General features: G+C 36.7%; 2 protein-coding genes across 11 annotated transcripts in view; one reads left to right on the top strand and one right to left on the bottom strand.

Annotated features, from left to right (window-relative positions):
- The window catches only part of MCC (MCC regulator of WNT signaling pathway), a 214,042-nt gene extending 194,813 nt beyond the window's left edge, over positions 1-19,229 (top strand). Inside the window, exons 14-19 of one of the 2 annotated variants that reach the window (XM_081315724.1) lie at positions 600-783; positions 7,090-7,324; positions 7,590-7,796; positions 8,870-8,967; positions 16,668-16,790; positions 17,086-19,229. In XM_081315724.1, coding sequence (XP_081171850.1) covers positions 600-783; positions 7,090-7,324; positions 7,590-7,796; positions 8,870-8,967; positions 16,668-16,790; positions 17,086-17,266 — 1,028 coding nt within the window. In that variant the 3' untranslated portion in view covers positions 17,267-19,229. Of the gene's footprint in view, positions 1-599; positions 784-7,089; positions 7,325-7,589; positions 7,797-8,869; positions 8,968-16,667; positions 16,791-17,085 lie in introns of those variants that run through there. The other variant, XM_081315725.1, reaches the window with a different exon arrangement.
- DCP2 (decapping mRNA 2) overlaps positions 1-27,641 on the bottom strand; it is a 76,804-nt gene that overhangs the window by 27,178 nt on the left and 21,985 nt on the right. For 3 of the 9 annotated variants that reach the window (XM_081315731.1, XM_081315730.1, XM_081315732.1), the window contains one exon: positions 22,943-27,589. In XM_081315731.1, coding sequence (XP_081171857.1) covers positions 27,545-27,589 — 45 coding nt within the window. In that variant the 3' untranslated portion in view covers positions 22,943-27,544. Of the gene's footprint in view, positions 1-22,942; positions 27,590-27,641 lie in introns of those variants that run through there. The other 6 variants (XR_014024867.1, XR_014024871.1, XR_014024868.1 and 3 more) reach the window with 4 other exon arrangements.

Genomic DNA, 27,641 nt, shown 5'->3' with positions numbered 1-27,641 from the left:
ATTATATAAAATGTACATTTCACATGAAATAAAAAGTGTCTGTCATTATTTCACCAATAAAAATCCATGGATATTATTTTATTTTAAATTGTACAGAGACATCCTTTTAAAACATATTATAAACTTTTTAATACAAGGAATAAAAATGATTAACCGAAACAGTTCTCACTAGCAGAATACAAAGTAATAATGATTGGAAGCTGTGAAACTATTTGTATGAATAGATATTGTTCTATTTCAGGTAGTACAAAAAAGTTAGGAGAGTCTGGATAGAGGTATGGATCCTTTATGACTATGATTCGGTTCTTATAGAATCCCATTCAATTCACTATGCAGCCTAACTTTTTCTTCAGATCTCATTGTTCCTACAAAGATGTCATGTGAAGAGCAAGAACAGATGAAAGACTCACTCTGTGTGGAGAGTTTATAGTTTTACCACTGCCTATTTCACCTCTTTCTAAGTCCAATTATTTTTGAAGTCCATTAAGTGCTAATGTCCTCATGGGAACATAGATATTTGCTTAAAAGCCCATCGACTCACATTAATACTTCTGAACTGCTCCAGTATTATGTTGTTCTGATGATTTGCTTGTGAACAGGGGATCAAACAGGAGATGAAAGCATCACCCAGATGCTTAAAAGAGCCCATGACTGTAGGAAGACAGCTGAGAATGCAGCCAAAGCCCTGTTGATGAAATTGGATGGAAGCTGTGGGGGAGCCTATGCAGTTACTGGCTGTAGTGTACAGCCCTGGGAGAGTCTTTCTTCCAACAGTCATACCAGGTAATTATGGCTCATTGGCACGGTTAATCTCCAGTCATTTGGGGTTTTTTTGAAGGTTTTAGAGGTTATTTGGGGGTTGTTGATTTTTTGCATTAGCTAGCCAGCCATCCTTCAACAACCTGTTCAATAATATTGGTGTTCTTAATAAATTATTACAGGGTGATCTCAATCTGTTACTGGATTCTGTTCTGATTTGTGGACATTTATTGTATTTGAAATCTAATCTGTTTCATAAACAATATTATTTATTTTGGTAATTTCTCTGCTACTTCTTTATTTCTCCATTTCTTCTCACTGAAACTTAAAATATATATTACTGGTTCAGTGGTATTATATGAAGTCTTTGCAGATCTACAGTGAGTAAGAATCTGATTTCTCCAAGTTACCTGTTAACTACATAAATGAAGTCATTTGATGTAATTCCATTTGATGTTAAAAATGTAATGCAATATATGGGGTCAATTTGACATTTAGAACTGAATGCATATAACTTATTTGCTAATCCTCTGCACCTGAAGAACACTTTATTGCAATGTGGATTGGTGAGCTTGGGTATGTAAGAGGATTTAATCATCATATTTAGCTATTACATCTATGCACCTTGGTTATGCTTTGGCAACAACTGTAGGTTCCTCTGGATGATCACTTCCTAAAACACAGTACAATTATAGGGGTTGAATTGTGCAACCACAGAACTGTGTAAAAGATTGAAGCTCATAGATTCTGTGTAATACACAGTGTCCGATGATACTGCAAATGTTTGGTATAATTCTTTTGTAAACACTGTGAAGGAAATGGGGGAGCCTTTCTCCTTGGAAAAGACTTTCCATGTCAATGTGAATAATTTCTTCTGCTGTTTGAGACCCCTTAAAATGGGCTTTGTAATTGAAGTGTTGACCTGGGCTTAACTTCAGCATCAAAAATGAGCTGCTGAATGTCAGATTGCCTAGCACATTACTGGGAACAAATGCTCAGGCAACCACTAGGGACAAGGAGGTTAAAGGCGATAAAAGGGAGCATTTGCAATAAAATGGGAAAAAGCAGCACGCAGGCTGCTGTTACTAGGCAGTGAATAAAATTAATAGCTAGAATTTCAATTTGCAGCCTCCCAGTCAGACTGCTTATTCCTTTGTGAAAAGAGAAATACATCTCTGGTGGATGAAGAAGTAATAATCGTTTTAAAGACAAAAGCTCAGCCTCAAAGCATGTTTCTAAGATGCACAATTGATTGAACTTGGAGGAAAAATAAAACACTAGAGGGAAGGGGTGAAGTTGTTACTTGATATTTAAACACATGTATCAAGATATTAAAGTCTATTTGTAGCATAAACTTTCAGGGACTAGAGGTTACTTTGCCAGATAAATATGGATTCTAATCTATATTGCTTATTCATATTCTATTTAATCTTTTAAAATATTTCTTCCTGGAGATTATTACAATCATCCCTTGGAAATTGCTAGATATATAATATTAGAATACTAATTACAACCTAATCCTTCTGCTGAAAAAGAATTAATTTATCTCATTTCATAAAGAAGAACCCAGTCTTCTTCATTCCAGGCCCCCCACACTTCAGGTTTGAGATATATTTTATATTTATTAGAAGAGTTGTTTTTAATACTTCTGTGCCACTCATGTAATTCAAGTTGATTCAGCGTCTTGAGGGGGACAAGCATTCTTTCTCAGTCAAACAGTTATACAAGTTTGTTGCGTAAATAAAGTGAAGAGAAATCCCCATTTAAAACACCTTGAACTGCTGCAGAAAAGATGGAATAAATAACTAGAAAGTGAATGTGTACGTTGTTTATTAGTACCATTGAAACATTAGATGGCATTTAGGTGATGTAGAAAAAGCTAAAAGAGCCATCAGCAAAATGATTCCTGAAACTTTGTGCAACTGGAAACTCATTTTGATACAGTATTACCACTGTATATTGGTGTATTCAAATACTTAGATATCCCTGGTAAATACATGACCTTTCACAAAAATTATAACGATTTTCTTTTAACCCATACTTACCCACAATGATCTGCGCTCTCATGAAGTTTAAGGACATAATGATATTGCTTCCAAACTTCATATGTACTACTCTCTCCTATTTGGTCAACATTAGACTAGAAATACATCAAAGCTTATTAATTTAAGGAACATAATTAATAAATTCATATCCCAAAGCATATCTATGTGCTAGAATGTGAAAAAAGTCATACTGTACGTCCAAAATACTGTTTTGCTTCACTGTGTTTTTTTGCAACTATAGCCAGTGATTGTTACATTTGTTACACAAATATGGATCTGTTCAACCTCCTATGTCTTGTTACACTTGTTTTTAAATTTAGAGTTGTCTCCATTACATTTCTCCCATAAAAGCATGATGCTGCCTTAACAAATATGGAAATAAACATACAGTATAATTGGTTAATAGACTAATCCAAATTTAAAATGTGGGTTTGAATCCATTAAAGCCAAAAATCACTGTAGTTATTGGAGAACGTGTTAGCAGTAATATTGCCTGTCTTAAAAAAAAAACATCGCATTATAAGCCCTGATCTGTAGTCTGTTCTTGAAAGAAACTAACATAGAAGCACCTTGATATAGTTAACCCCATAAGAGGGTGGTCACATTCTTCTGGTATAAAATACATTTAGTAATATTACAGTATTTTCTATAGCTTTTGGATAAAGAATGCAGGGAATAAATAGGAAGACACGGCAAGGGCTCTTGTTAGGCAGTGTTTTCTGCTGCAGAGAAGCTGAAATTAATATCTCAACATGACTGAAAAAAGTTCTCCATCCCCCAGTTCTGCTCCTGGGATTAAAACTCAACTACAGGATTGTTAAACTCATGCATTTAAACACAGATATGACAATATAAAACCAGAATTTGGAACTTTATGAGAGAAGTATCCAGACTGCATTTGTAGTAGGCATGCATGCATGGTCTAGGACCAAAAATAGTTTGATTGATCAAATTAATGCCCCATCCATCTCACTGTATAAGTGATTCTGAGTGGCTTACAAGTTAAAAGACCATTAAAATCCTTATAGAAATAAGAAAGTTTTAACAATTTGCTCAAATTTTTAATCCAAAATGTTTAATTTTTACAGAGGCATATATTCCTGGGCATTTAGACTATATTTTTGTCTATTGTCATTTGTGATATGTAGACACATAACACAATAGGTTTACAGTAGTTCATTTAACTAAAATGTAAAAGTTTGCATGATACAAGGCTTATGTGGAGGTATCTTCTGAGCCATTATAACTTTTATCAGCTTTTCTATTATAAAAAAACTTATTGCCTGTAGTGAATTCAGTTAGCAATTAGCTACTAAGAAACTTGCTTTATTTCTTTATGCTGTTCCTCAATATGAGATCCAAAGGATTAGTTTTGAGCCTAAACAATCTATTAAGTTTTCAGAAAGTTTTATGGAATGTGATATTAATTGAGCATGGGGCTTCTCTGATTCTTTTGATCTCTCTCCTCTCTCTCTCTCTCTTAGTGAATTAAAAGTTTCAGAGACTTTTGAGGAAAATCAGAGTCCTTGTTCAAGCCTATATATTTGTAAAGAGAAAGTACAGTTGTAGGCAAAAGTGTGGATAAGGTAAAGCTAAAGGTTCCCCGCACATGTGTGCTAGTCGTTTCCAACTCTAGGGGCCAGTGCTCATCTCCGTTTCAAAGCCAAAGAGCCAGCGCTTGTCCGAGGACATCTCTGTGGTCATGTGGCCGGCATGACTAGATGCCAAAGGCGCACGGAACGCTGTTACCTTCCCAATGTAGTGGTCCCTATTTTTCTACTTGCATTTTTACGTGCTTTCGAACTGCTAGGTTGGCAGAAGCTGGGACGAGTAACAGGCGCTCACTCTGTTACACGGCACTCAGGATTCGACCCGCCAAACTGCTGACCTTCTGATCGACAAGCTCAGCGTCCTAACCCACTGAGCCACTGCGTCCCTTAAAAGTGTGGATACTCCTGATCAAATGATACATTTCAATTACTTCCTGAGCCAGTTGTTATTCAGTGGGGGTTCAAACACTCTACTGAGAATTGAATACACATACCTTTGCATTTGTTTGACATTATTTCGATTTCTGTCAATAAAAATTATTGACAGAAAGGTCTGAATTTCTGCGTGCCATATTCATTGTTTTCTTACTTTGAATCTGTAGCATATAAACAGTGAATTTACAGAAAGTTGATGTTAACTTTGTACTGTGGTTGTGTCAGCTTGTATTCGCCTCGAGACTGATTGAAATATATAGGAATCCAAGATTTTGCATAAAACTGCATATTTATACCCAAAGGTGCTTTTCAAAAGGCACTGAAAAAACACTGAAGAAGCTTGAAGAAGCTTCTTGGATGAGAAGTGAAACGTCTTCAAGGAAAAACAAAGAAAATCCAGTTGCATTTTGAAAAGCACCTTTGGGACAACCATGATTTGGATTGCTGAGAATATCCATAGATATGTATATTTACACCTTTCTCAGTTATCAGTGAAGGCAAAGGGAATTTAAGAGAAAATAATAAAGTGACTTGTTAGCTACTGCTCCACAGCATACTTGTTGCTAGAAGAGTTAGAGGTTCGCTGGTGATTTTTGTTTTTTTTTAATCCCATTTATATCCCGCCTTTCTCCGAAGACTCAGGGCGGCTTACAATCTAAAGCACAAATCAATGTGCTTAGCAATTTGGAGCATATAAGGGCTACTACATGAAAACAACAGGTCAGACAGATCTGTGTACTTTGCCAATACTTTTCTGTAACTTCTAGGATAAGCTTGCTTGGAAATCTCTAGAAGACTGGCAAGCTGTTTATTTGATAACTTATTTAAATTATAAAGACAGTTGAGTTTAATAGAATGAAAAACGAGGCTTAAAATATAAAGCCATGATAAGTATGGCTATGGAAACTGTTCATGTGCTATGTCTTTCTTCCTTCTCTTTGTCTAAAGTGGATGGAAAAATATTGCAGCCCAGTGCAGAAAATGATTTATTCCCTTGCTGATAACTGAGATCATCCAGCATTCCAGACAGGCAGAGCTAATGGATGACTTAACCCCTACCCATCAGCTGATTACAGGTCCTCAGGAGACAGCATAGTTTCTGCACAAGGGTGTAGAAAATGTGGAATTGTCTCTGTCCCTTTGTAGTAACAGTACAATTATGTTCAATAATGAATGTTAAGGGATGAATTGAAGAATCACAATTAACCTCTAAAAATCTTTTTTCTTGGATGACTAGAATGGCAAATAACTGAGAAATAACTTAGTTATCTAGAAATTCTGGAACATATTAACATTTATTTGAAATGTACAAACAGGATCGGATTGGCTATGTGTTCTAATTTGAGATAATGCATAAAAATTGTCAGCAGGCTTATGTAGTTAAATATGAAGCATTTGCAGTGCTAGTTTCTTTACAGTTTTAAAACACAATCATTTCTAAATCCAAATCTCTTTAGACTTAGTCTTAGGTCTGTTAGCCAACTTCTAGCAATTTTGTGTTTTTTTTTCCAGAAAACTATTTGTATATGTGTTTTATGTTTATATGAAGGAGCACTATAAGTAAATTATTACTAAACTTATTTTTGAAAGCCAGTTTGGTCTAATAGTTAAAGTATACTACTACAAAGCATGAGACTGTGAGTTCAAGTCTTAGCCATGAAAGCCAGCTGGATGACTTTGGGCCAGTCACTCTCTCTCAGCCCAATCCACCTCAGAGGATTGTTGTTGTGGGGAAAAGAGGAAGAGGAAGGTATGGCGGATACGTTCACTGCCTCAAGTTATTTGTAAAAATAAAGACAGGATATAAATAAAATAATAAATTACAATTATAAAATGTGAAAACCAAGCATTTCTGACTTTAGATCAGGGGTGTCAAACTGGCGGCCTGTGGGCCAGATGCATTACGCACAGGCCATGCCCACCCCAGCTCCACAAAGGCAAAAAACGTTGCAATACGTCACGTGATGCAGTTGAGTGGTGACACCCGTGCTTTAGATGATATTGGAGTATAGGTCATACTGATTATAGCATGTAGTTAAAGATGATGAAGTGATAAGCTTCTTGGCTTCTCTTTTGCAAATAGTCTATCAAGCCCACTTTTGTGTAAATCTTAAAACAAGATAGGTCTTATTCATCAATTAAGTTATTCATTGACTCTTTAACACTGTTTTACTGGGGGGAAAAACAATTTATCAATATCTACAGTGGGACACGTTTTTGTTTATTTCTTTTATTCTTATGCACATAAGAGGACTATTTAGATATATCATTGCTAAATGTGTTTTCCCTTTTTTCCTAAGTACTACTAGTTCAACAGCAAGCAGCTGTGATACAGAGTTCACAAAGGAGGATGAGCAGAGATTGAAGGACTACATTCAACAGCTAAAAAATGATAGAGCAGCTATTAAATTAACAATGCTGGAGCTGGAGAGCATCCATATCGACCCCCTCAGTTACGATGTCAAGCCTCGTGGAGACAGCCAAAGACTGGATCTAGAAAACGCTGTACTTATGCAGGAACTCATGGCAATGAAGGTATTTTATTTAATGATGTATCAGGCAAGGCAATCTTGATATCTTGATTTAAAAGTATAGCTGCAATAATTTTATGTAAAATCATTTTATTTTTAAACAATTTAACCCAGAACAGTAGTGAACTATAGAACACAAAATAGACATATTTTTTGTACCTATGATTAAGAAGACCACATCTTATCAGATACAGAATAAATATTGCATGCTAGTTATGCGGAATTCGATCTGACATACTACTTTGATCTTGTGCTGTCTCCCCCAACAGGAAGAAATGGCAGAACTGAAAGCACAGCTGTACTTGCTAGAAAAAGAGAAGAAAGCTCTCGAGTTGAAGCTGAGCAGTCGAGAAGCTCAAGAACAAGCATATTTGGTCCACATTGAGCACCTAAAGTCAGAAGTAGAAGAGCAAAAAGAACAGAGAATGAGGTCTCTCAGTTCAACTGGTAGCAGCAGCAAAGACAAGTCAAGTAAGGTGAGTTACTGTCATACGGGTAGTCCTCAACTTACAACCATTTCTTAAGTAACTGTTTGAAGTTACAACGGCACTGAAAAAAGGGATTTATGACTAGTTTTCACACTTAACGACCACTGCATTTCATGGTCACATGGTCAAAATTTGGGCACTTGGCAACTGGCATGTATTTATGACAGTTGCACTGTCCCGGGGTCATGTGATTACCATTTCTAACCTTCCCAACTGGCTTCCAACAAGCAAAGTCAGTGGGAAAGCCAGATTTGCTTTACAATTGCATATGATTCACTTAACAACTAAAGTGATTTGATTAGCAACTGTAGTATAAAAAAGGTCATAAAATGGGGCACCACTTAACAATTATCTTGCTTAGCAATGGAAATTTTGGGTTCGATTGTGGTTGTAAATCGAGGACTACCTGTACTTATTTGGATAGTAAGAGATTAGGCTTATTCAAATTTGTTGCAAAGCAAATATCAAATGCCTGAAGTGGAGAGAATTTTTGCCCTTGAAGACTGTAGGTAATGTTGCGTCAGTCCTTTTGCTGCAATGGTTGCTGATTCATTATTGAACGATTTAAAGTTGTATCTTTGTTCTTTTAGTGTGGGGAACTACCTATATCCATATGCAGATCTTTCTATTTTTAAGGTCAACATTGCAAGTTTTCTTACTGATGCACCTCCAAGATGCATAAAACTGAGTACTAACAATAGGAGCTTTTTTTTTTGCTAGTGCCTATTCTGTTATATTCCTTTCCTACTGTATAAATACATAGAGGATTTCGTGCATGCTACATTTAAGAGGATTTAAATAAATTTCTGTTGTCTTTTAAGTTTTAAAAGTGGCATTTGTGGATAGGTATTTTGAAAGGTTTTTATATCTTACTATTTTACTACATGTTTTTATTACGTGTTATGCTGTTTTTATTTGGAAAGTCTCCTTGAAAGAGGTTAAAATGGAGCCAAGTGACTGATAGTCAGATGATGAAGCTATGTTTTTATGATTACTATAAACTTTAAAATGTGCCTGGATTTATGTAAGGTAATCCTACCTTGTCTTGGTTAAATTTGCAGGAGTGCACAGATGGCACATCAGCATCATTAACACTAGCTGAGCTCAAATCTTACAGTGAAAGCGAGCTGACTGCAGAATTGGCAAATGCCCTCAGACGGTAAGCGAGATGTGTTCTCCCTCCCTTTTCTGAACAGAAAGGTGCTAATAAATCTATGAGTTTATAGCGGCCTTTAAATTAGTCAGATGTTCTTACTGTTCTGCAATTATGTAGTTTTGAAGTATCCATTTTCTCATTTCATATTCTGAAATGCTCATCTGCATGTCCCTCAGGTTTTCACAATATCTATAAACCAGCAGATTAATTATTGCTGTTAATTCTCACAACGTACATGAAAACTCTAGAGGACAGAGTAGGTGACTATGCTAATCAAAAAATCACTAGGGAGACTTGGCAAGTTTAGAAATAGCATTCCAGAATTATCTCTGTTAGTTTAGATTCCCTGTAAGAATAAGCTGCCAAGTTTTATATTAACAGTAATTCTAGAAATAACTAAATAAAAAAAGAATATCAGCAGTACGTCCTATCTCACAAATCTTGTCAGTTCTTCTAAATTGCCTTCTAATTCTTGCCAGAGTGAAACAATTTAATTATCTTACTATGCTATGCATTATAGTAGGCAATCCAGTCGACCATTTTATTACTCTTAAGAGCATAAAGGAACTACTTGCCAGCAGTTTGATGCTTTTAACTGTCATACTGATAACTTTGTCTGTTGTAGCTAGAAGGGTAAGAAAATAGTTGCTGATATGCTCATACTAATATTTATATGCCATGACCTGAGAAGTTAATGGTATAACACGATATACCTATGTAACTCCTGTATTATGACAGCTGCATTGTTACAACATGTAGTCTTTGTTTAGCAACTATCTTATTCAGCGATTGTCTCCTCACAGGAACATCTGCCTGTCAGTTAAGTTTAGGTAGGGAAGGACTGATCCAGATCCTGTCTGGGTAAGCAATCTGGAGGGAGGAGCTTAGAATGGAACAATGGAAGCATTTCAAGTTGCTCCTCGGGTGCCTCTCCCATAGAGGTATTTTGGGGACTTTTTTCTCTGTAGGTTTCATATTTTAATTCAGTTTTTCTTTCGCTGACTTCTGGTGTCACATCAGATTTGTTCCTATTCTGCTGACGAATGGTCTGAGCCCCTTCTATACTTTCTGTATAACATTGGTTTGGGTTGAAAATAATAAAAGGAGTGGCAGGATTAGAAGAGATATCAGCTGGAATGAAAATAGGCTGAGATATTAACTTCAATATGTAGATAACACTACCGTTAGCCTTATGGAAATAAAAATAGAAAATAAAATTCTTGGATTAATAAGAAGACAAAGACTCCCTAGTACCATGGTCTGCAAGAATTTCTGAACCAACCATTTAGGAACCCCTAATATGAGCGGATGATTTAAAAAAAACACAAACCTGCTATGATTGACAAGGTTGTAGAAAGTAGGAGAAGAAGCCAGCAGTTAAGATGGATGGAGGAGATCAAAGAAACTACTGGAATATTCCTGGAGGAGCTGAGTCAAGTCTAATTCAGTGGCACTTTGAACCGTCCCCAGGCTATTGGAGTGTCTTTGGTATTTGCAGTGGAGGGCCATATAGCTTGTTCAAGAATTAGGGAAGACAGTTAGAAATCTAACTCTTTTTGTGACCAAGACTTGCTTTCCTTGCAAGCAAAGGAAGCATTATAGTTATTGCAATATACGTATTCTAGCTTATCGTAATGTGGATATTGATAGTACCACTTGCCTATCCTAAAATAACAGTATGTACTAAACATAAGATTATTTTGGCATGAGTGTTAAGTATAACATTGTTCCTTGAGAACAAGTAAGCTTTCTTCTGCAGTCATAGATGAGAGATGCAGGCTTTGCTGTTTCTTTTTTATATATTGGGCTTTATAAATTCACTAACAGGTCAGGAGCACAGAAGAGCAGTTACTCCACAGGGAACAGAAAGGAGCGAAAGATCCTAGAGGGAACAATCATACACAGGCAGGATGGAAAGTAAGATGATCTAATAGAGAGGAGGGGGGGGGGTTAGGAAGGGAAGAGGATTATTGTATCATATTTCTAGGATTCTATTAAAAATGCATGAGAGCAAGGACTGGATTTAAAACCTTTGAAACAAATAAGACTAAAGGACCTCTCTATCCACGTTACACACAGTTGTGCGTGAGACAATATCTATACATCATTTTAAAAAGCTATTCAATATGACAAAGAAGTTAGCAACCAGAAATACACAGTACAGTGGTTTTCAATTTTAGTTCTCTAGGTCTGGGTGAGATCTCAGAATGTAGAAAAATTCTATTTAACTAGCGTGCTCTTGTGAAAATGTCAGCAGAAAAACTAAAGCAAATGAAATCCTGAATCAAATTTGAAAATATTGTTGCCCTACTTTAGCAATCTCACCCTGCTGCCAGCTATGCTAAAAAGCTTACCATGCATGAAAGGACTTGCGTCAGCTCACCCCGGACCTACCTAGCACCCAGGTGCAAAAGTTCTACTGCAAACTGCCACCCACAAAAGCTCCTGCTTCTCCTGGTTTCGCTTATCTCTCTGCAAAGAGCCACCACCAACCTGTGAGTCCTTCTGCCAAGGCTCACTGCTGCTTTAAAGCAGCTCTCTGGTCTTTGCACCTTGGAGGCAAGGCAGAAGTAAGTGGTAACTGGGCAGTTGCAGGACATATGGAGAAACTTTGGGGTGTCCACAGCTGAAGTTCCACTCCTTGCTCTGGTCCCGGGGTGCACCATGGACTCTTACTTTGGGAGTTCCTGCCTGCAAAGCAGCCTCACGGGATGGGTCTGCCCAGGGGGAGGTAGCACTGCCACTGCTCAGGATCCCTGTGGCAGTTTGGCTGAGCTGGGCAGGACTTGGGCATGTGAGCTTTGCAGGGCTTTGGCTGTAGGACAGATTGCATTTCCCAGACCAGCCTAGGGTTGGATCGGGCAGGGAGGAAGGCAAAGAAAATGAGGAAGGTCAGCTGGCAGCGGTAGCCAAGTCCTCGGCCTTCTTCATCTGCGGAAATGCTATGCAGGGTGCCAATAAGACAAAGATGGGTGAAGGGGCTATGGGGGGGGGGACGGACTCAAGGGCTTTTGTTAATATTAGATTGACAATTGGCTACAACAAAAAACTGAAACCAAGAGATGAAACCTAAGACTACCTTACAAATTTCTTTTTTCAACTATAAGCTAATTTGTAAATAAAAGTATGTGGAGTAGCTTTTAATTCTCCATTGAAAGGAAAGAGGTTACATACTGATGAATACTGATGTCAGCTTAAAAGTAGTTCTTGTTTAACAGCTGCCTCATACAGTGACGGTGTGCAATTAATACGGTGATGAAAAAGAAATGGCAGCAAACCTCACATTTGTGACCTGCACAGCTTTGTAAAGCAAAGGAAAGTTGAAGTAAAATCATATGCACAGTCATGTTCAGTTAGCAACTGCTTAATGACTGAGTTGCTGGCTCCTATTATGATTGCTCAACAAGGACTACCTGTGTATACCAGTTTTCCATCATAAAAATATTTTTGTGCCTTTGAGGAATTGAGCAGCATATAACATGAAAACTTTGATTCCACTTGTAAAACAATAACAGGAGGACGAGAAGAACTAAATTCTAGTAGAAGCTATAAATTAATAAAAAGTGTAATGAAGTATAAAAAAATAAAAAGCATTATGGAGAAAGATAGGCTTGTCAAAAAATTGAAATAATCTGGCCTTCCTTTCCTAAGAAAAATTATATGGTACAAATGAAGAATTTATAAAATATAAACTTGAATATTTATATTGTTTTTGGACTGTAGATAGATTCCCAAGGAAAAAAAATATGTCATTAATGGAAATGATGTTCCTCATAATTACATACAAATTCCCATTAATATATTACTTTTTAAATACCTTTCATCATTTTTTTAAACTGCTGCTTGTCACAACAAGGCTTGGAAGCGGATCCTGGCCATATTATTTCCAGAAAGCTTTAGTTTCTGACATTTTGAGGGACTGGTGGCAAAGCTATCTGTGACCCTAGAGCAGAGACCCCCAACCTTTTGAGCACCAAGGACCGGTTCTGTGGGGTGTGGTTTCATGTGCTGCTTGTATCCAGCGGATGGGGCTTCACTTGTTTGCCCAGCCTGATTGCTGGTATGCTGCGCTCCAGTGCCGATCCATGGGGGTTGGGGACCCCTGCCCTAGAGAGAGATACTGCCCACTGGTGATAATTCTGAGCTCAATTGGACCTGCTGTGGTTTAGTGCAATTTCTCTCTTCAATGTGGGTATTGTTGTTGTTAGTTGCGAAGTCGTGTCTGACCCATCACGACCCTATGGACAACATTCCTCCAGGCCTTCCTGTCCTCTACCATCTTCTGGAGTCCATTTAAGCTCACGCCTACTGCTTCAGTGACTCCATCCAGCCACCTCCTTCTCTGTCGTCCCCTTCTTCTCTTGCCCTCAATCTTTCCCAGCATTAGGCTCTTCTCCAGTGAGTCCTTCCTTCTCATTTAGGTGGCCAAAGTATTTGAGTTTCAATTTCAGGATCTGGCCTTCTAAAGAGCAGTCAGGGTTGATCTCCTCTAGGACTGACCTGTTTGATCGCCTTGCAGTCCAGGGGACTCGCAGGAGTCTTCTCCAGCACCATAATTCAAAGGCCTCAATTCTTTGGCGCTCAGCCTTTCTTATGGTCCAACTTTCACTGCCATACATTGCAACTGGGGAGACCATAGCCTTGACTATACACACTTTTGTTGACAGGGTGATGTCTCTGCTTTTTAGTGTGCCGTCTAGATTTGCCATAGCTTTCCTCCCCAGGAGCAAGCGTCTTTTAATTTCTTGGCTGCAGTCCCCATCTGCGGTGATCTTGGAGCGGTGATCTTGGGTATAGCTAAAGGTAATCTCTCCAGGTATTGATTTTAACAAACTGGTGCAGAGCAGAGCTTTGCATAAAGCTCTACTCTGTACTTTTTCTGACCTCTACGTGTTCAGCTAGGAGTTATGGAGAAGTTATATTTGTGTTGGCTTGAATAGACCTAAAAGCTCCTGGCATGAGCTGGGTGCTGAATGAAGCAAGGTACCAGATTCCATTGATAGCTGTATTTGGTTTTGATCCAACCCAAGCACAGGATCCTTCAGCCGCCTTAGTGAATTCTTGAAAGCATTATATCTTTTAGTAATATGTGCAAAAGCTACTCCTTAGAAGTAGCTCTCCTGTTATACTTCCAAATCTGCCATATGTGCTAAACCATGGATTAAACCCTGCCCCTCAGTTAAATTAGATCAGTCTCTGACTCAGATAAAGGGTGTTTTTTAGTCTGCCTCATTCTCTCTAATTTCATTAATAGAGGTTCACCTCCTTAGCAAACTTGCTTTACAGGTTGATTAGTGATGACAACAATGTTTAAGAGGCATGCCTTTAAAATATCTGTTGCTCAAGTGAAATTTACTAGAAAAGGCAACATACTTGGCTTTTGGCATTGTAGACAGTGCCACCAGGAGGCCAGATTAAGGCTGCAGTTGTAAATAAAAAGTTAACGGCTAATGTTGTACAATTGTACTGGCTGTTTGAAAATGGTGAGGGTTCATAGATTCTTTTACAGTATTGTTGCTCTGCTGTCTTGTTGTAGCCATTCATTGTTACAAATCAAAATTTCCAAAGAAAAAAAGATAATTACAATTAGAAACTAATTTGAATGATATCTTTTAATAAGTTTAGGACCAAGCTTTTGCTTTATTTTGACAAAGAAACTATTTTTTGGCATTTTCCTAGAAACTGGACAGTGTTGTTATTCTTAATGGCAATTTTCACCTTTCACAAGAGGTATTATAGGACAGTCTTGAGCTATAAGAACTCTCCAAAACGGAAGTATAACTTTCAACTCTGTGCCGGTATTTGTACTGTGCTTGTTGATGATTCAGATACAATGATTAGTGTGTGACAGAAGACAGGTAAACTTCTCTGTAAAGCAGCCATATCATTTTTCAGGCTTGTGTGGAATTCAGACTAAAAATGCAGTTGCTTTAAAGAGGGGGCTGCTTACCCTCCTGCACTTTCTGAAGTACCTCTTAGATTTAGCTAGAGATAGAAAACTAGGTACGTACTTGTCAACTCTGACTTGCTTACAGTTTCATAAGAAATGGCTTGGCCATCTTGGAATTGCTGTATAATGAAAGTCATAATATAAGGCATTGAGAGCCAGTGTGATGTACTGTTAAGATGCAGGACTTGCACTGAGACCAGTGCCACCCTTACCCCAGTAGCACAGTCATTGCCTTTAGGTAAGTCATTCTCTCCCAGCCCAACCTGCCTGTTGGGGAGTATAGGAAGAGAAGCCAGTATATCCACCACCTTGAGCTCCTGAATAAAAAGGTAGGATATAAATTAAATACATACATACATACATACATGTAAATTTTTAGATTGCTAACAAAGAATTAAAGGGAGACTGATATGCATTTCAAACTTATTTGTTTTCATCAATTAGCCATACCCTTCTGAGATTCTAGCTGACTGATGAAAACAAATAAGTTTGAAATGCATATCAGTCTCCCTTTAATTCTTTGTTAGCAATCTAAAAATTTACATAAATATGAGCTGTCACTGTTGTGACTACTGCCTGACGATGGCCTTCGGTTAGGCCGAAACAGGAAATAAAGATTTGTCCCATGTTTGGGTGGCCGGCATGACTAGAAGCCAAAGGCGCATGGAACGCTGTTACCTTCCCACTGTAGTGGTCCCTATTTTTCTACTTGCATTTTTACGTGCTTTCGAACTGCTAGGTTGGCAGAAGCTGGGACGAGTAACAGGCGCTCACTCTGTTACGCGGCACTCAGGATTCGACCCGCCAAACTGCCGACCTTCTGATCGACAAGCTCAGCGTCCTAACCCACTGAGCCACCGCGTCCCTATATATATATATATACACACAAAATATATTTGGACACCCCCACCCCGTTATTCAGTAGATGCCTCCCGTCTAGTCTTCTGAAAAGTCTTGTAGATCTGGATTTTTCCACAAGCTTTGGGGTGGTGTGTGGTCTGAGCCAAGAAAGGTTGTTTGTTATAAGCATGTATTGTTTATAAGCTGTCCAGGGTGGTGCTCCATACATGAGCAGCCATATAAATCATATTAATTTTGCTAAAATACTGTAAGTGTATACTTTTACAGCCAATTTTACCAGTTAGTAGAAAAGCAATTGTGTTAGCAATTAGCAATAGTATGTAATAGCAGTAGCATCTTCCATACTGAAACAGCTTTGGAGTGACTCATTAGAGTCCTGCTTGTGGTTATCATTTGGACTCTGTATATGCAGCTCTCCAGCAGTGTGGTACTTGCAACAAATATTGTTGTTATATAATAGTATTATGAGATCTGTATCACAGAAAAATGGTCCATGCTGCCACCCCTTTGTGCAGCTTCAAACCTGAGTCAATAAGTTAGATAAGATAACCCTTATTGTCATTTTTTACTGTGGCTACACCGGCACACATTAAAAATGAGTTTCTGTTGCTTGCTCTCAAAAGTGTACACATACATAACACACATATAAACAGGCTATATACAACATATATATATACATACACCTTTATATATAGATATAAATATAAATCACTGTCCATCTTGAATACATAAAGAAGTTAATTAACATATAAACACCAGTATTACTGTGGCTTCCATGCTATCAGAGTAATGCATTGTCACTCAGATTGCAGATGATAAATAAGATTTTGTTCAACTTATTTGCCCTGAAAACATCATTTGGATTGATGGTACTATGCTTTGTACTTTCCAGAGAAAAGAAACTGAAATCCAGAGTGCAGGAGTTGGTGAGTGCCTTAGAAAGACTAACTAAGAGCAGCGAAATTCGGCATCAGCAATCTGCAGAGTTTGTTAATGATTTGAAAAGAGCAAACAGGTAAATGGTTCCTCCAGTCAATGGCAACATACTATATACGCTGAGCTAAACTAACATGTTTTTTGTTATACTTCTTGTGAATCACTATATGGAATATACATGGCTGACAATGCACTAGCAGAATGTTGGGCTTATACGCAGAGCAGAGCAGAGCTGTGTAGCCAGCTGGAATTGAAAAGTTGTTGTGGGGATCTTGCCCAGTATGTCAACTAATCAAAAGCCATTTAAGATGCTGCCAATCAGAATGGATGTGTAGATATGACTACCTTGACCTTTTATTATTGTGTTTCCATAGTAACCTTGTGGCTGCCTATGAGAAAGCAAAGAAGAAGCACCAAAATAAGCTGAAGAAACTGGAATCCCAGATGATGGCAATGGTGGAAAGACATGAGACGCAAGTCAGGATGCTCAAACAAAGAATTGCTTTGCTGGAAGAAGAAAACTCAAGACCCCATACGAATGAGACATCACTTTAAGAGATATTAGTTTTCTTTAAATCAATGTGCCATTACAAAAATGACTCCTTACAAGACTCCTTGAGATAGTAAACACAGTTGTGAATTGATACAAACCAGGCAAAGTTGGAGATCAGTACCTCATAGTGAGATTGCAACTTCAACACACAGCCATGGGCAGGAGCCCCCAAACTCATGTTTTTGTATAGTTGAGCATACTCAGTGCCTGATGGTAAATGGATCAGTTTATCACATTTTTCATGTAATAGTTTTACTGATATTACTACAGATTCTCTTATAAATTTCAAATTTGTATGAGTAACTATATTCTTCTGCGCTTATTCATTGAACACTATCTTTGGAGTCTACCATAATGAGGCAGTGTTGGAACACCAGTGCACTCATCGCTTTCATTTGGATAATAGCATTTCTTTTCCCATTTTCTTTTGTCATTCATTCTGCATTCCCCCTTACAATGTAAATCAGGTATCTGTAGTCAACCTCTATGTACACAGCAGATCAAGTATTAGCATACAATTGGCTTTTTAGGGGAACGGGAATTACTCTTGCTTCTTCAAGTGATGGGAAATCACAATAACTACTGCACATATATAATTTTTGCAGTAATGGAGGTGTAAGTTGATAAATAACTGTTGCAATTCAAATCAAAGGAAGATGTATTGGAAATTATTTTAAATTGTGCTTTTGAAATGGAGACTAAATTAGTTCGTTGGTTTTTTTTTTTTTGCTTCTCATTAAATAACAGTAAGAATATGGGCAGTGGAAGAATTTTATGTCAAACCAACTGGAATAATTTCTCCCATAGTATAACTGGTGCCTCTATCTGTCTGTAGTACAATTTTTAGAATTGTGCCCATTGAAAATGCCCCAGCATTATCCTATTGCATGGCTTGGTAAACCTGCAGTTTGCCATCTCAGTCAGTCATGGAATAGAATCCATAGTAATTCTGCGACTAAACATGTAGTACAGTATTTTTCAAACGTGACAATTGTTAAGATGTGTGGACTTCATCTCCCAGAATTCATCTGTTTGGGAAACATTGATCTATTGTCTAAACACAAGCTATTTCACTGCTGCTTATCTATCACAAATAAGAGGTTGTTCTTAATTTGTAGCAGTTATGCATTTATAAAAGAAATGGAATATATTGCTGGACAATGTCTAATCCTTTGCATTCCATATATAAACTACATGAGTGTTGCAAAATATTCTAGAATACTGTGTGTATGGGGTAAGATTCATAAAACTAACAAGTTCTAAAATAACAATATTCCACTTTGCTCGGTTTTTTTTCTCTGAAACCAGCATAAAATGTTAAGGAATGTGCCTGATTAAATGAATGTAAATGTACTTCCAAAAAAATGTGGGGACATTAATTTCCAGTGAGGATGTTATGATGCTAATACTGTCCACTTAGCTCAGTAAACCATATCAATTAGAATTAGAGAAGAATGTAGTATTATGTCCCTTAAATTTTAAAGCCTTTTTAAATTGAAATGTCTTTCTATTCTATTTTTCTTTTGTGATATAAGCGTAGCAATAATTCTTTTTCCTTTAGTCTGCTGTATAGATGTCGGACATTAATCTTTTAAGGATAATCCTCAATCATGGCAGATGTTCTGCAGTGGTGCCTTCCTTTTAAAATGATTTCTCCTTGCACTGATTCTTGGAAAGACTACAATAAGACCAATAGTCCTACCAATTTAGTCTTTTGAATGTTCGTCCACATTTAATCATTGTAGGCAATTTAATACACTTTACAATCAAACTGATTTTTTTCTATTTCTTTTATAGTGAAGATCAGCACCTAGCCGTGTTTTCAAATAAAGCAAGTTAGACAGATCTAACCTGCATTACTTTATTAGGATTACTTAGAGACATTAAATTATCTCAATTTGGAGTTGTCTGAAATAAGAACTATGTAAGAATTTATTTTCAAAGGTATCTGCATTTGAATTTGGTATAGACCAGGGGTCGGCAACCTCGGCTCTTTTATGACTCGTGGACTTCAACTCCCAGAATTCCTGAGCCAGCATAGCTGGCTCAGGAATTCTGGGAGTTGAAGTCCACGAGTCATAAAAGAGCCGAGGTTGCCGACCCCTGGTATAGACAGAACATTTCAGATTGCCCTTTCCAAAAGTGGAGTTAAAAACACACACACACAATGTCCTATCCCTGTTCCTGTATCATGTAGTTTTCTAAGCTCTTGTTTCATGAGTATCCAAGCTGATCTGCATGACAGGTTTTGGAAGGAAAGGATAGGAAAGAAAAGCATGCTCTGAATACTGATTTACTCCATCTTTTTCATCCTATGGAGAAAATGGCCTTCTGCTCACTAACGTGATCCTGACACTTTGTGACATCCTTCACCTGTGACTCTCCCCATCTCCATGTGACACCCAGGGTGTTGCTCTGCAAGTTATTCACATTAGACGTCATTTGGGCCGTTTTCTGCTTGGCGTTTTTCAATATAGTACATTTGTTTTATGACAAATGCTATGATTGTTAGGCAAAACTACATCAGCTCCATAATCTAAGCAAATCAGATATTTATATAAAAAAAAGTCCATGGAGAATATAGTAAAATGTGAGGGGAATTCACCTATTTGGTTCCTTTTTTCCTCACAAGTTGTAAACCGCAAGTAATTCTGAAAAAAAGATTATTCATTCTCATTTTAAAATTTCTTGTTGCATGATTTAATATTTTTTGTAATAGTATTTTATCATTGTACTTAGAGTAGTTTGTCTCAATCATTCTGGGTTTGTTTTTGGATTAGCAATGACAATTCTTATTAGAAATTGCTAGTTTAAAGAATACCTGTTTCTGGTACATGGAAGTAATTTATTTCATTATCTTTTTTCTTTCTAGTTAGAAATCTTCAGAATTGTACTGTGAACTACATTATACATTCCATGTTTTACTTATAATTCTTAACCTATTTTAACTGGCATGCCATTTAGCTGTTTTTCCATAAGGTTTCCCTATGCAGTCTTGTCCGACTCTTAAGGCACAGTGCTCATCTTCCTTTCTTGGTCAAGGGAGGTAGCCTTGACCGAAGACATTTTCTGTGGTCATGTAGCCAGTATGGCTATACACCAAAGGAGCACAGAACGCTGTTACCTTCCCACCAAAGTGGTACCTATTAATCTACTCACATTTGCATGCTTTCGAACTGCTAGGTGGATAGGAGAGCCCTACTTTAGCTTATGCAAATTGGATTCCTTGAATTGATGTAAGGCTTTTCAACCAGCAGAGGATCATGCCAAATGAAAAGAATGCAGCAATTTTGCCATTGTTGTCCTGCAGTTTCCAATTTTTTTCAACACGATAAGGGAAATTGCACCTTCTCCAGCATTCCATCAGTGGTATTACCTGAGCAAAAACTTTCGGATGCATCCAGCATCTTGGGTTTGCTAAAGCTGGCAGGCATGCTAGAATAGTTCCACCATCGTAATACAGTTAATATCCATTCTGTCTCTTAAGCAAAAGCTGTTTTCGTGATACGTTACGCTGTTAAAATAGGCTTCTATTTTAATCTGATATACTGTACAAAATATATTGTTACTTTTTCAAGGCATGATTTTTTACACCAGCTTGAATATATTGTTATTTACAAAACAGCAAGCACATTTTTAAATTAAATGTCAGTATTGTTCCTGTTTATATTAGCAATTTTTTGTTGAAAAACCACCATTTTCATTGGTTTTTCTCATTCTAGTAGTTTTTTTAGATGCTGTAAAATAGCTATTTGGGTTTGATATAGAATTGTACAAACTAGTTAATTTATACAGAGACATTTATAACACTTTTATAAATGTTCTTATATTCTGAATAAAAAATTAATGCTGAGAAGGCATTCAGTCTTCTTTCTTAACAGATTAATGTATTTTGCCCTTCTTTGTCAAAAGCCCTGGATACATTTTGGGGGGGGCGTGAAATGTTTCTCAAGCTGAAGCTATTCTATATATAGGAATATTTTACAGAAGGGGTCCCCAACCTCTGGGTCACAGCCTATTCAGAAGTAGGCTGCAGAAGTGGTGGGCAAGGTCGTGCATGCAAAGCTGCATTTGTGAAAGCAGCACTCATGCATGCTCATGAAACCATCCCCTCCCCTCCTCCTACCCCGCTGCCGCCGATCCGGAAAGGTTGGAGACCGCTGTTTTATAGCACTTGTTTCCATTCCACTTGGAATATTTTCTGTACCACCATTCCCCAACCTTAGCAAATTCTGGCTATGCAGACTTCAGTGCTGGCTCAGGAATTTTGAGGGTTGACACCTTGCACTTTACATTTGTTTACATGACAGTTATGACTGAAAATTGTTTAATGGTGTCATAGAAGAATCGTGCAAAATTAATGTTATAACAAAATCACCATTTTAGAAATGTATTTTTAACCACTAAATATAGGATATGGCACTTTTTAAAGCCTATTCTGGTTAAAATGCTTGGAAAAATAGCTCCTCTTGTATATCTTACTGCATATGTGCCATCTTCCTGTTGAGCTGGAAGGTATCCTGCAATCAAGAATCCCGGAAAAGGAAAGCCCATGATCTAGGAATATTTCTGAGCAAGTTCAACTAAATGTAGCAACATTATAGTTGTTTCTTTTCAAAATACATCTTGGTGAACACACAAAACCATACACATTAGATACTTGGCATCTGATTATATTTTAAAGACAAACTTGGGTTTATTTTAAAAATATAAATGGAAAACATATAAGAAGATCCAGAAAGCAATAAAGACACTGGTGACAATGCAGCCTAAAGCACCCTAAAGCTTATTGAAATTCCCTGTTAAGGGCAAGTTGCTTGAGAAGGATGATTTACAATTTAAATACTGAAATCATTTAATGTATGTTAATGTATGTAAATGTTAGTTGTAGTTTCTATGCAATATGTCAGGTATAAAGTCCAAGCAGCACACTACAATTTTGCAGTTCAGAAACAGTATTTCAAATTATTTGTTATCACAAGTCCCATTCTTATAGTTTCTTTTCAAAATACAAATATCTTGGTGAACGTACAAAATCATACACATTAGATACTTGGCATCTGATTATATTTCAAAGATAATCTTGGCTTATTTTAAATATATAAATGGGAAAAAATTCTATCCTCTAACATGATAGAAGAATTACTCTACTAACCAACTCATTGTTCCTCACTGGTCAGGACCAAAGTGTCTTGCTGTTAAAACTTGTAAAATAACATTTTGAAGAACAAATTATTGCAAAAATCTGCACACACTATTGTCTCAAATCTTCCTTAGGTCTTGTCCAGCAGTAAAGATATTTAAACCATATATATTAGACCAATTGCGAAACAATAAAAATTTTCAAATGGATTCTTATTACCTACTATAACTGCACCTTCGGTTGTAATTTTCATTGCCATCTCATCAAAAACAAGCTGCTGCTATTGCAGTGTCATTCTTTTATACCATATAACAGTGAATATTAACAATTGCTTTGTTTAAAAACAAAGAAAAACACCTTAACACGTTTGAGACACCACTCACTACAATGGATTAAGATTGGTCTTTAAGGAATAAACTAAATCTGGTCAAGAAAAACTAATTTGGACATCAAATTTATATTTCCACTAATATATGTGCCATTATGGAAAGATTTTTACATTTTCTAGAAATAAGCCACAATGAATACTGTATAGTCATTTTACGACACTGGACTATTTAACTGATTTACCAATTGAAAAACTGATTTTACAACATTTTACAATAAGTTGCAAAAAGCTGTTTTTACACAACATTAAATTACATTAACAAAACAACTTAAGAAAAACTCATTTCAAACAGGACCCCAATATGCACTTTTATTTTTCTAAAATTACAGGTTAATTTTAATTCTCTAATATTTATGACGTTACTTAACCTAATTACAATTACTTTTATCACATCAAAAAGCTTATGTGTCCAGCTGTATTTTCATCCACACACACTCAACACATACAAAACTTGTGTTAGAAACTTTTGTCACATACAAAATTACTTAAGAAACACCCCTTGGTTTAAAAAAATCGTTGCCATCTAATATGTGATATCGTTGCCTAAGGAAAGTCGAAAATCTCCTTGAACAAGTTTGATTGATGAATCCTGATCAATGAAACAAGAGACTGACTATTGATATTAAAAAATGGATGTGTAGTTCAAAACCCATTAAAAAAAATGGGACCTTCTTGCATCATTTCTGATAAGCATGCTTGAAGGAACAAGTGAAATGTATACTGAATATTAAGCATTGAAGACATTTTGCATCCATCAGTGTTTTCAGCATATAGTAGCAGTTTAAGTCAAATTCCCGCTTCTTGAACAAAATACACGTTTAAATACATTCCAATTTTAGTAATAGGCAGCTTTCCTATAAGGAAGCCTTCACAGTGCACAGGATTAAACGTACCTATAAGAATTCAAATGTAAGAAAGCAGGAACAGAACATCTGAACATCTGAACTGAGTGCTTCATGATTAATAGCTACAAAAATATCCGTGTTCCACATACCTGATCCAGGAAAATCAAAATCTACACATCTAACCAGAAAAATCTCACAAAGTATTTGATCTGAAATTTAAAATAGCATCTGAGGCAACACTACCAGGCAGAAAGAATGTCATTGGTCAATTTCAGGCAGGCAGCAATGGAAAGGAAAAAAAAACACTGGAAAAGAGGCACACTATCCATCACCTCTAGATTTAAAATGTCAAAAGCTGCTTTAAGCACATATTTAACAACTTATTCGGCACTCCCTACTTTGTAATAATAACCAAAAACTGTGTAAAAGGTTATATCAATATATCACTTGGCTATGTGATCATATGTTCTATATTTGACAGCCTTGGAAATAAACTTTCCATTTAAACTGAAACAAACATGCACAATTGTATAACAAATCTCTTAAAATTCTGCTTAAATTTAGCCCATAATCCAGAAAAAAAAATGAAGAATTGAAGCTGGAATACTTCCTTCAATCTGTTTTCTCTGAACATATGAAAGCATCCAAATATACGAGACTTCATGCCACACAAAATATACTGATACCCCTAACAGAGTAGACAAAGGTTAAGAACAAATGGAAAGCTTTACTAAGCATACACATAGAAACACTCCCCAGATGATTTAGTCTATATTTTTATAGCAGACTTAACTTGATCTTAAAAGACATACTTAATTCAATTAAGTAAGGCAGATTAATAATTGCTATGCCCTCTGCTAAACAGCAGTACAGAATCCAACAGTCAAACAGTAATGTTTTTTATGGAGATGAGTACAGATCCATGCACAGATCATTTATTTTTCATCCTTTAAAATGCCTCATTAGAGAAACAAGAATCAGTTACAGCCAACGAACTGCCTTTTCTTCGCTGATACATAGAAACCTAAGAAAACCATATGCCTACATTTTGGAATAAGTGAGTATAATATTTAAGCTCTCTGCAAGAAAATAAAAAAAAATAATTACTAACTGAAGAGGTAAACAATCTGAAATGTTCACAGTGCAGGGCACCCAGGAACTATTACATTATGTCCCATACTTTTAAGACATGATAGAATCAAATTAAGGAATACAGCCACGTGCAATACAATATGTAGTAAAAGTGATAATTCTTGCATATGTTGCTATGTTAATTTGCAACCTGTATTAAGGCTGTTAATAAACCAAAATTAGTCTTTTAGAGTACCTGGAAAGCCCTCAACAAAGTAGTAGTCAGACACTGGATTTTCTTAGGAAATTATTCTCTGCAAAACAGAAAACATCTTCTATATTCAAAAGGAAAGAATGTGGGCCCTATAAGTTACTTTACACTTAGGAAAATTAATCTCACATTGCTAGTATAACACGTAAGCACCTCATATTCAAAATACACATAACTGTGCCAAAGTTCCTCTTATTAATGGCATCATACAAAGGAAGCAGCATTAAACAGTAACATTCCTGGAAATCAAGGTACTCATCAGAAGAATATTGGCACTAGCAGCCTGAAAATCCAATTTGCAGCGATTGAGAAGTTAGCAAATTAGGCACTTTTATTACTAGAAGAGTTAACCTGCATTAAATACTGACCAAAAAGTTATTTTCACAGATGAAGATTAAACAAAAGAATATGGCATCTTCATCACCAGTTTTTCAACTATCTTACTTTTAACAGATAATGCAAATCCAATTAACTTCATGTTATGAAATAAATGCTGGATACGGTAAGCAGGCATATAGTGACTAGGTGAGTCCGTAATTCAATTATTTACAAAATGATCAATAAAGAAAACTGAACTTACTTGGGAATTAATCTGCACCTATTTTGCTATTATGAACAAGACGTTTGATAGTTACATGTACATTTCATTGTATTATCCTTTAACAAGAGAAAACTGCATATTGCAAGCATTTTGCAAGTGAATGGGGCTACGCTTAACTTTCAAGCCTACTCTAGATAAATTTCAGAAACCTCAGTGAATATTGTGAATCCAAACTGTCGTAATAAGGCTAGAGCACCGAGGAAACAAAATTCAGTAGGTTTTATACAATCTGTATTTATAGACATTCCTTCAGTGCACCTTGGGCTAGGACTATAAATTCAGGTTTTATTGCTTGTTGCTATTCCGCTCCATGTTTTCACTGATGTAGCACAATGCATTTTTTGAGCTACTACTCTTAAAACTCAGTTCTAAGTCAGACCAAAATACTGAAAATGATACAAACCTAGTGAACCGGACAAACAAACGTCCTTGTTGTTTGAATGAAGGCATTAGCATAGGGTGGTGGTGCCCTTCTGCCAACAATTCCATTACTGTGGAAACCCTTCTAAGTCAACTGGTGGTGTTTCTATAGGCAGTAAATGGCACACAGTCTCAATATATGGTGTTCCAAGGTGGGGAAAGAACCAGCTTTGGATCAAAATGGTTCAATGATGCTTTTTTTCCTGATTCAGGCTATCAGTTCTGCCAATCTGAAGCTGGTGTAGTTAATTCTCTCTCGTACTACTTTTAGGAGATTTTAAACTGTACAGCTCCATTAGACAAGATAACCTCCTCAGACCATCCATGAAACTTCTGACATAGGCAGCATAACTAATAGGGCTTTGAGATTGGCTAGAACAGGGGTAGGCAACCTTGGCTCTTTTACGACTCGTAGATTTCAACTCCCAGAATTCCTGAGTCAGCTATGCTGACTCAGCAATTCTGGGAGTTGAAGTCCACGAGTCATAAAAGAGCCAAGGTTGCCTACCCCTGGGCTAGAGTATGTTTTCCTTGAGTTTGGTTGCCACAAAAGCTATAAGCCATGTAATTTCATATAATGTTGGTTTTTTCTTTTGTACTACTTCCAAAAACTAATTTATTCTATCTCCTAGAATTATCTCCTTAAACATACATTTTCCTATTTCATTTTTCAAAGTACCTGTAAATCTGGTCGGAAACAGCTTAGACATTTCACACATGGGGAACAGTAAAAGTTATATCAGACACATTCCAATATCACCACCATCTTTTCATTGGAGCTGAAACAACGCAACTATTGAACAGAAAGTAAGATAAAATATCACACTAGTAATACAATTTTAAATCATGCCTATATTTTTAAAAAGTTCCAGTACAGTGCAACAATGAAGATGGGGAAATAAATTGATTTGAATGATATAAGATCCCAGGCAGAATAATTCTCAGAATGAAAGGTTGCTTTTCAACATTCTGAATCGTAAAATACCTAGCTCCTTTGCTCAGTACAGAATATGGTACTCTTCAGAAAATCTGTATGGGTTTTCAGCAGCTGTACTGCAAAATATCACAAAAAAACCAATATGATATATAAGATCAATTTAAATGTGTAAAAGGTTAACACGGCCAAGGGTAAAATACTCCTCCAAAATCTAGACAGACAACAAACGAGTTAAAAATGCCCACTAATGCATAGCTAGGAACTACTAAATGATATATTGGAAAGCATTTTTGCAGGTAAAAGTTAAACTGCATTTAAAGTGCAACACTGCATGGTGCTACTCCCATATTACAATGAGAACAAAACCTTCCAGTCGACCACTAGGTCCCTGCATTGCTTTAAAACCTGAGAAAATGTAAAAGTTGGATTTTAAAAACCCACTCAATTGCTCTGTGCCAGGACTCTAGCCAGCTTGTCCAAACAACCAAGCTTCAGAAGTCAAAATTTTTCATGATCGCATCATGGTCAAACTTGAAGCTCAGAAAAGCACGTGAGGAGAAAGAGAATTTGCAATGGCCATTGCATGACACCAATTGTCCACGCTCTAGTTGCTGGTCTTCGCTGAGACAGCACAAATCATACGCTGTTTCTACATTAAAAAAAAAGAATTTAGCAGTGAGTTATAAATATGGGTCAAAATA

This window comes from Vipera berus, assembly GCF_964194415.1.
Source record: "Vipera berus genome assembly, chromosome: 2".
In the NCBI taxonomy this organism is placed as follows: domain Eukaryota; kingdom Metazoa; phylum Chordata; class Lepidosauria; order Squamata; family Viperidae; genus Vipera; species Vipera berus.
This window is presented reverse-complemented; position numbering and strand designations above follow the sequence as displayed.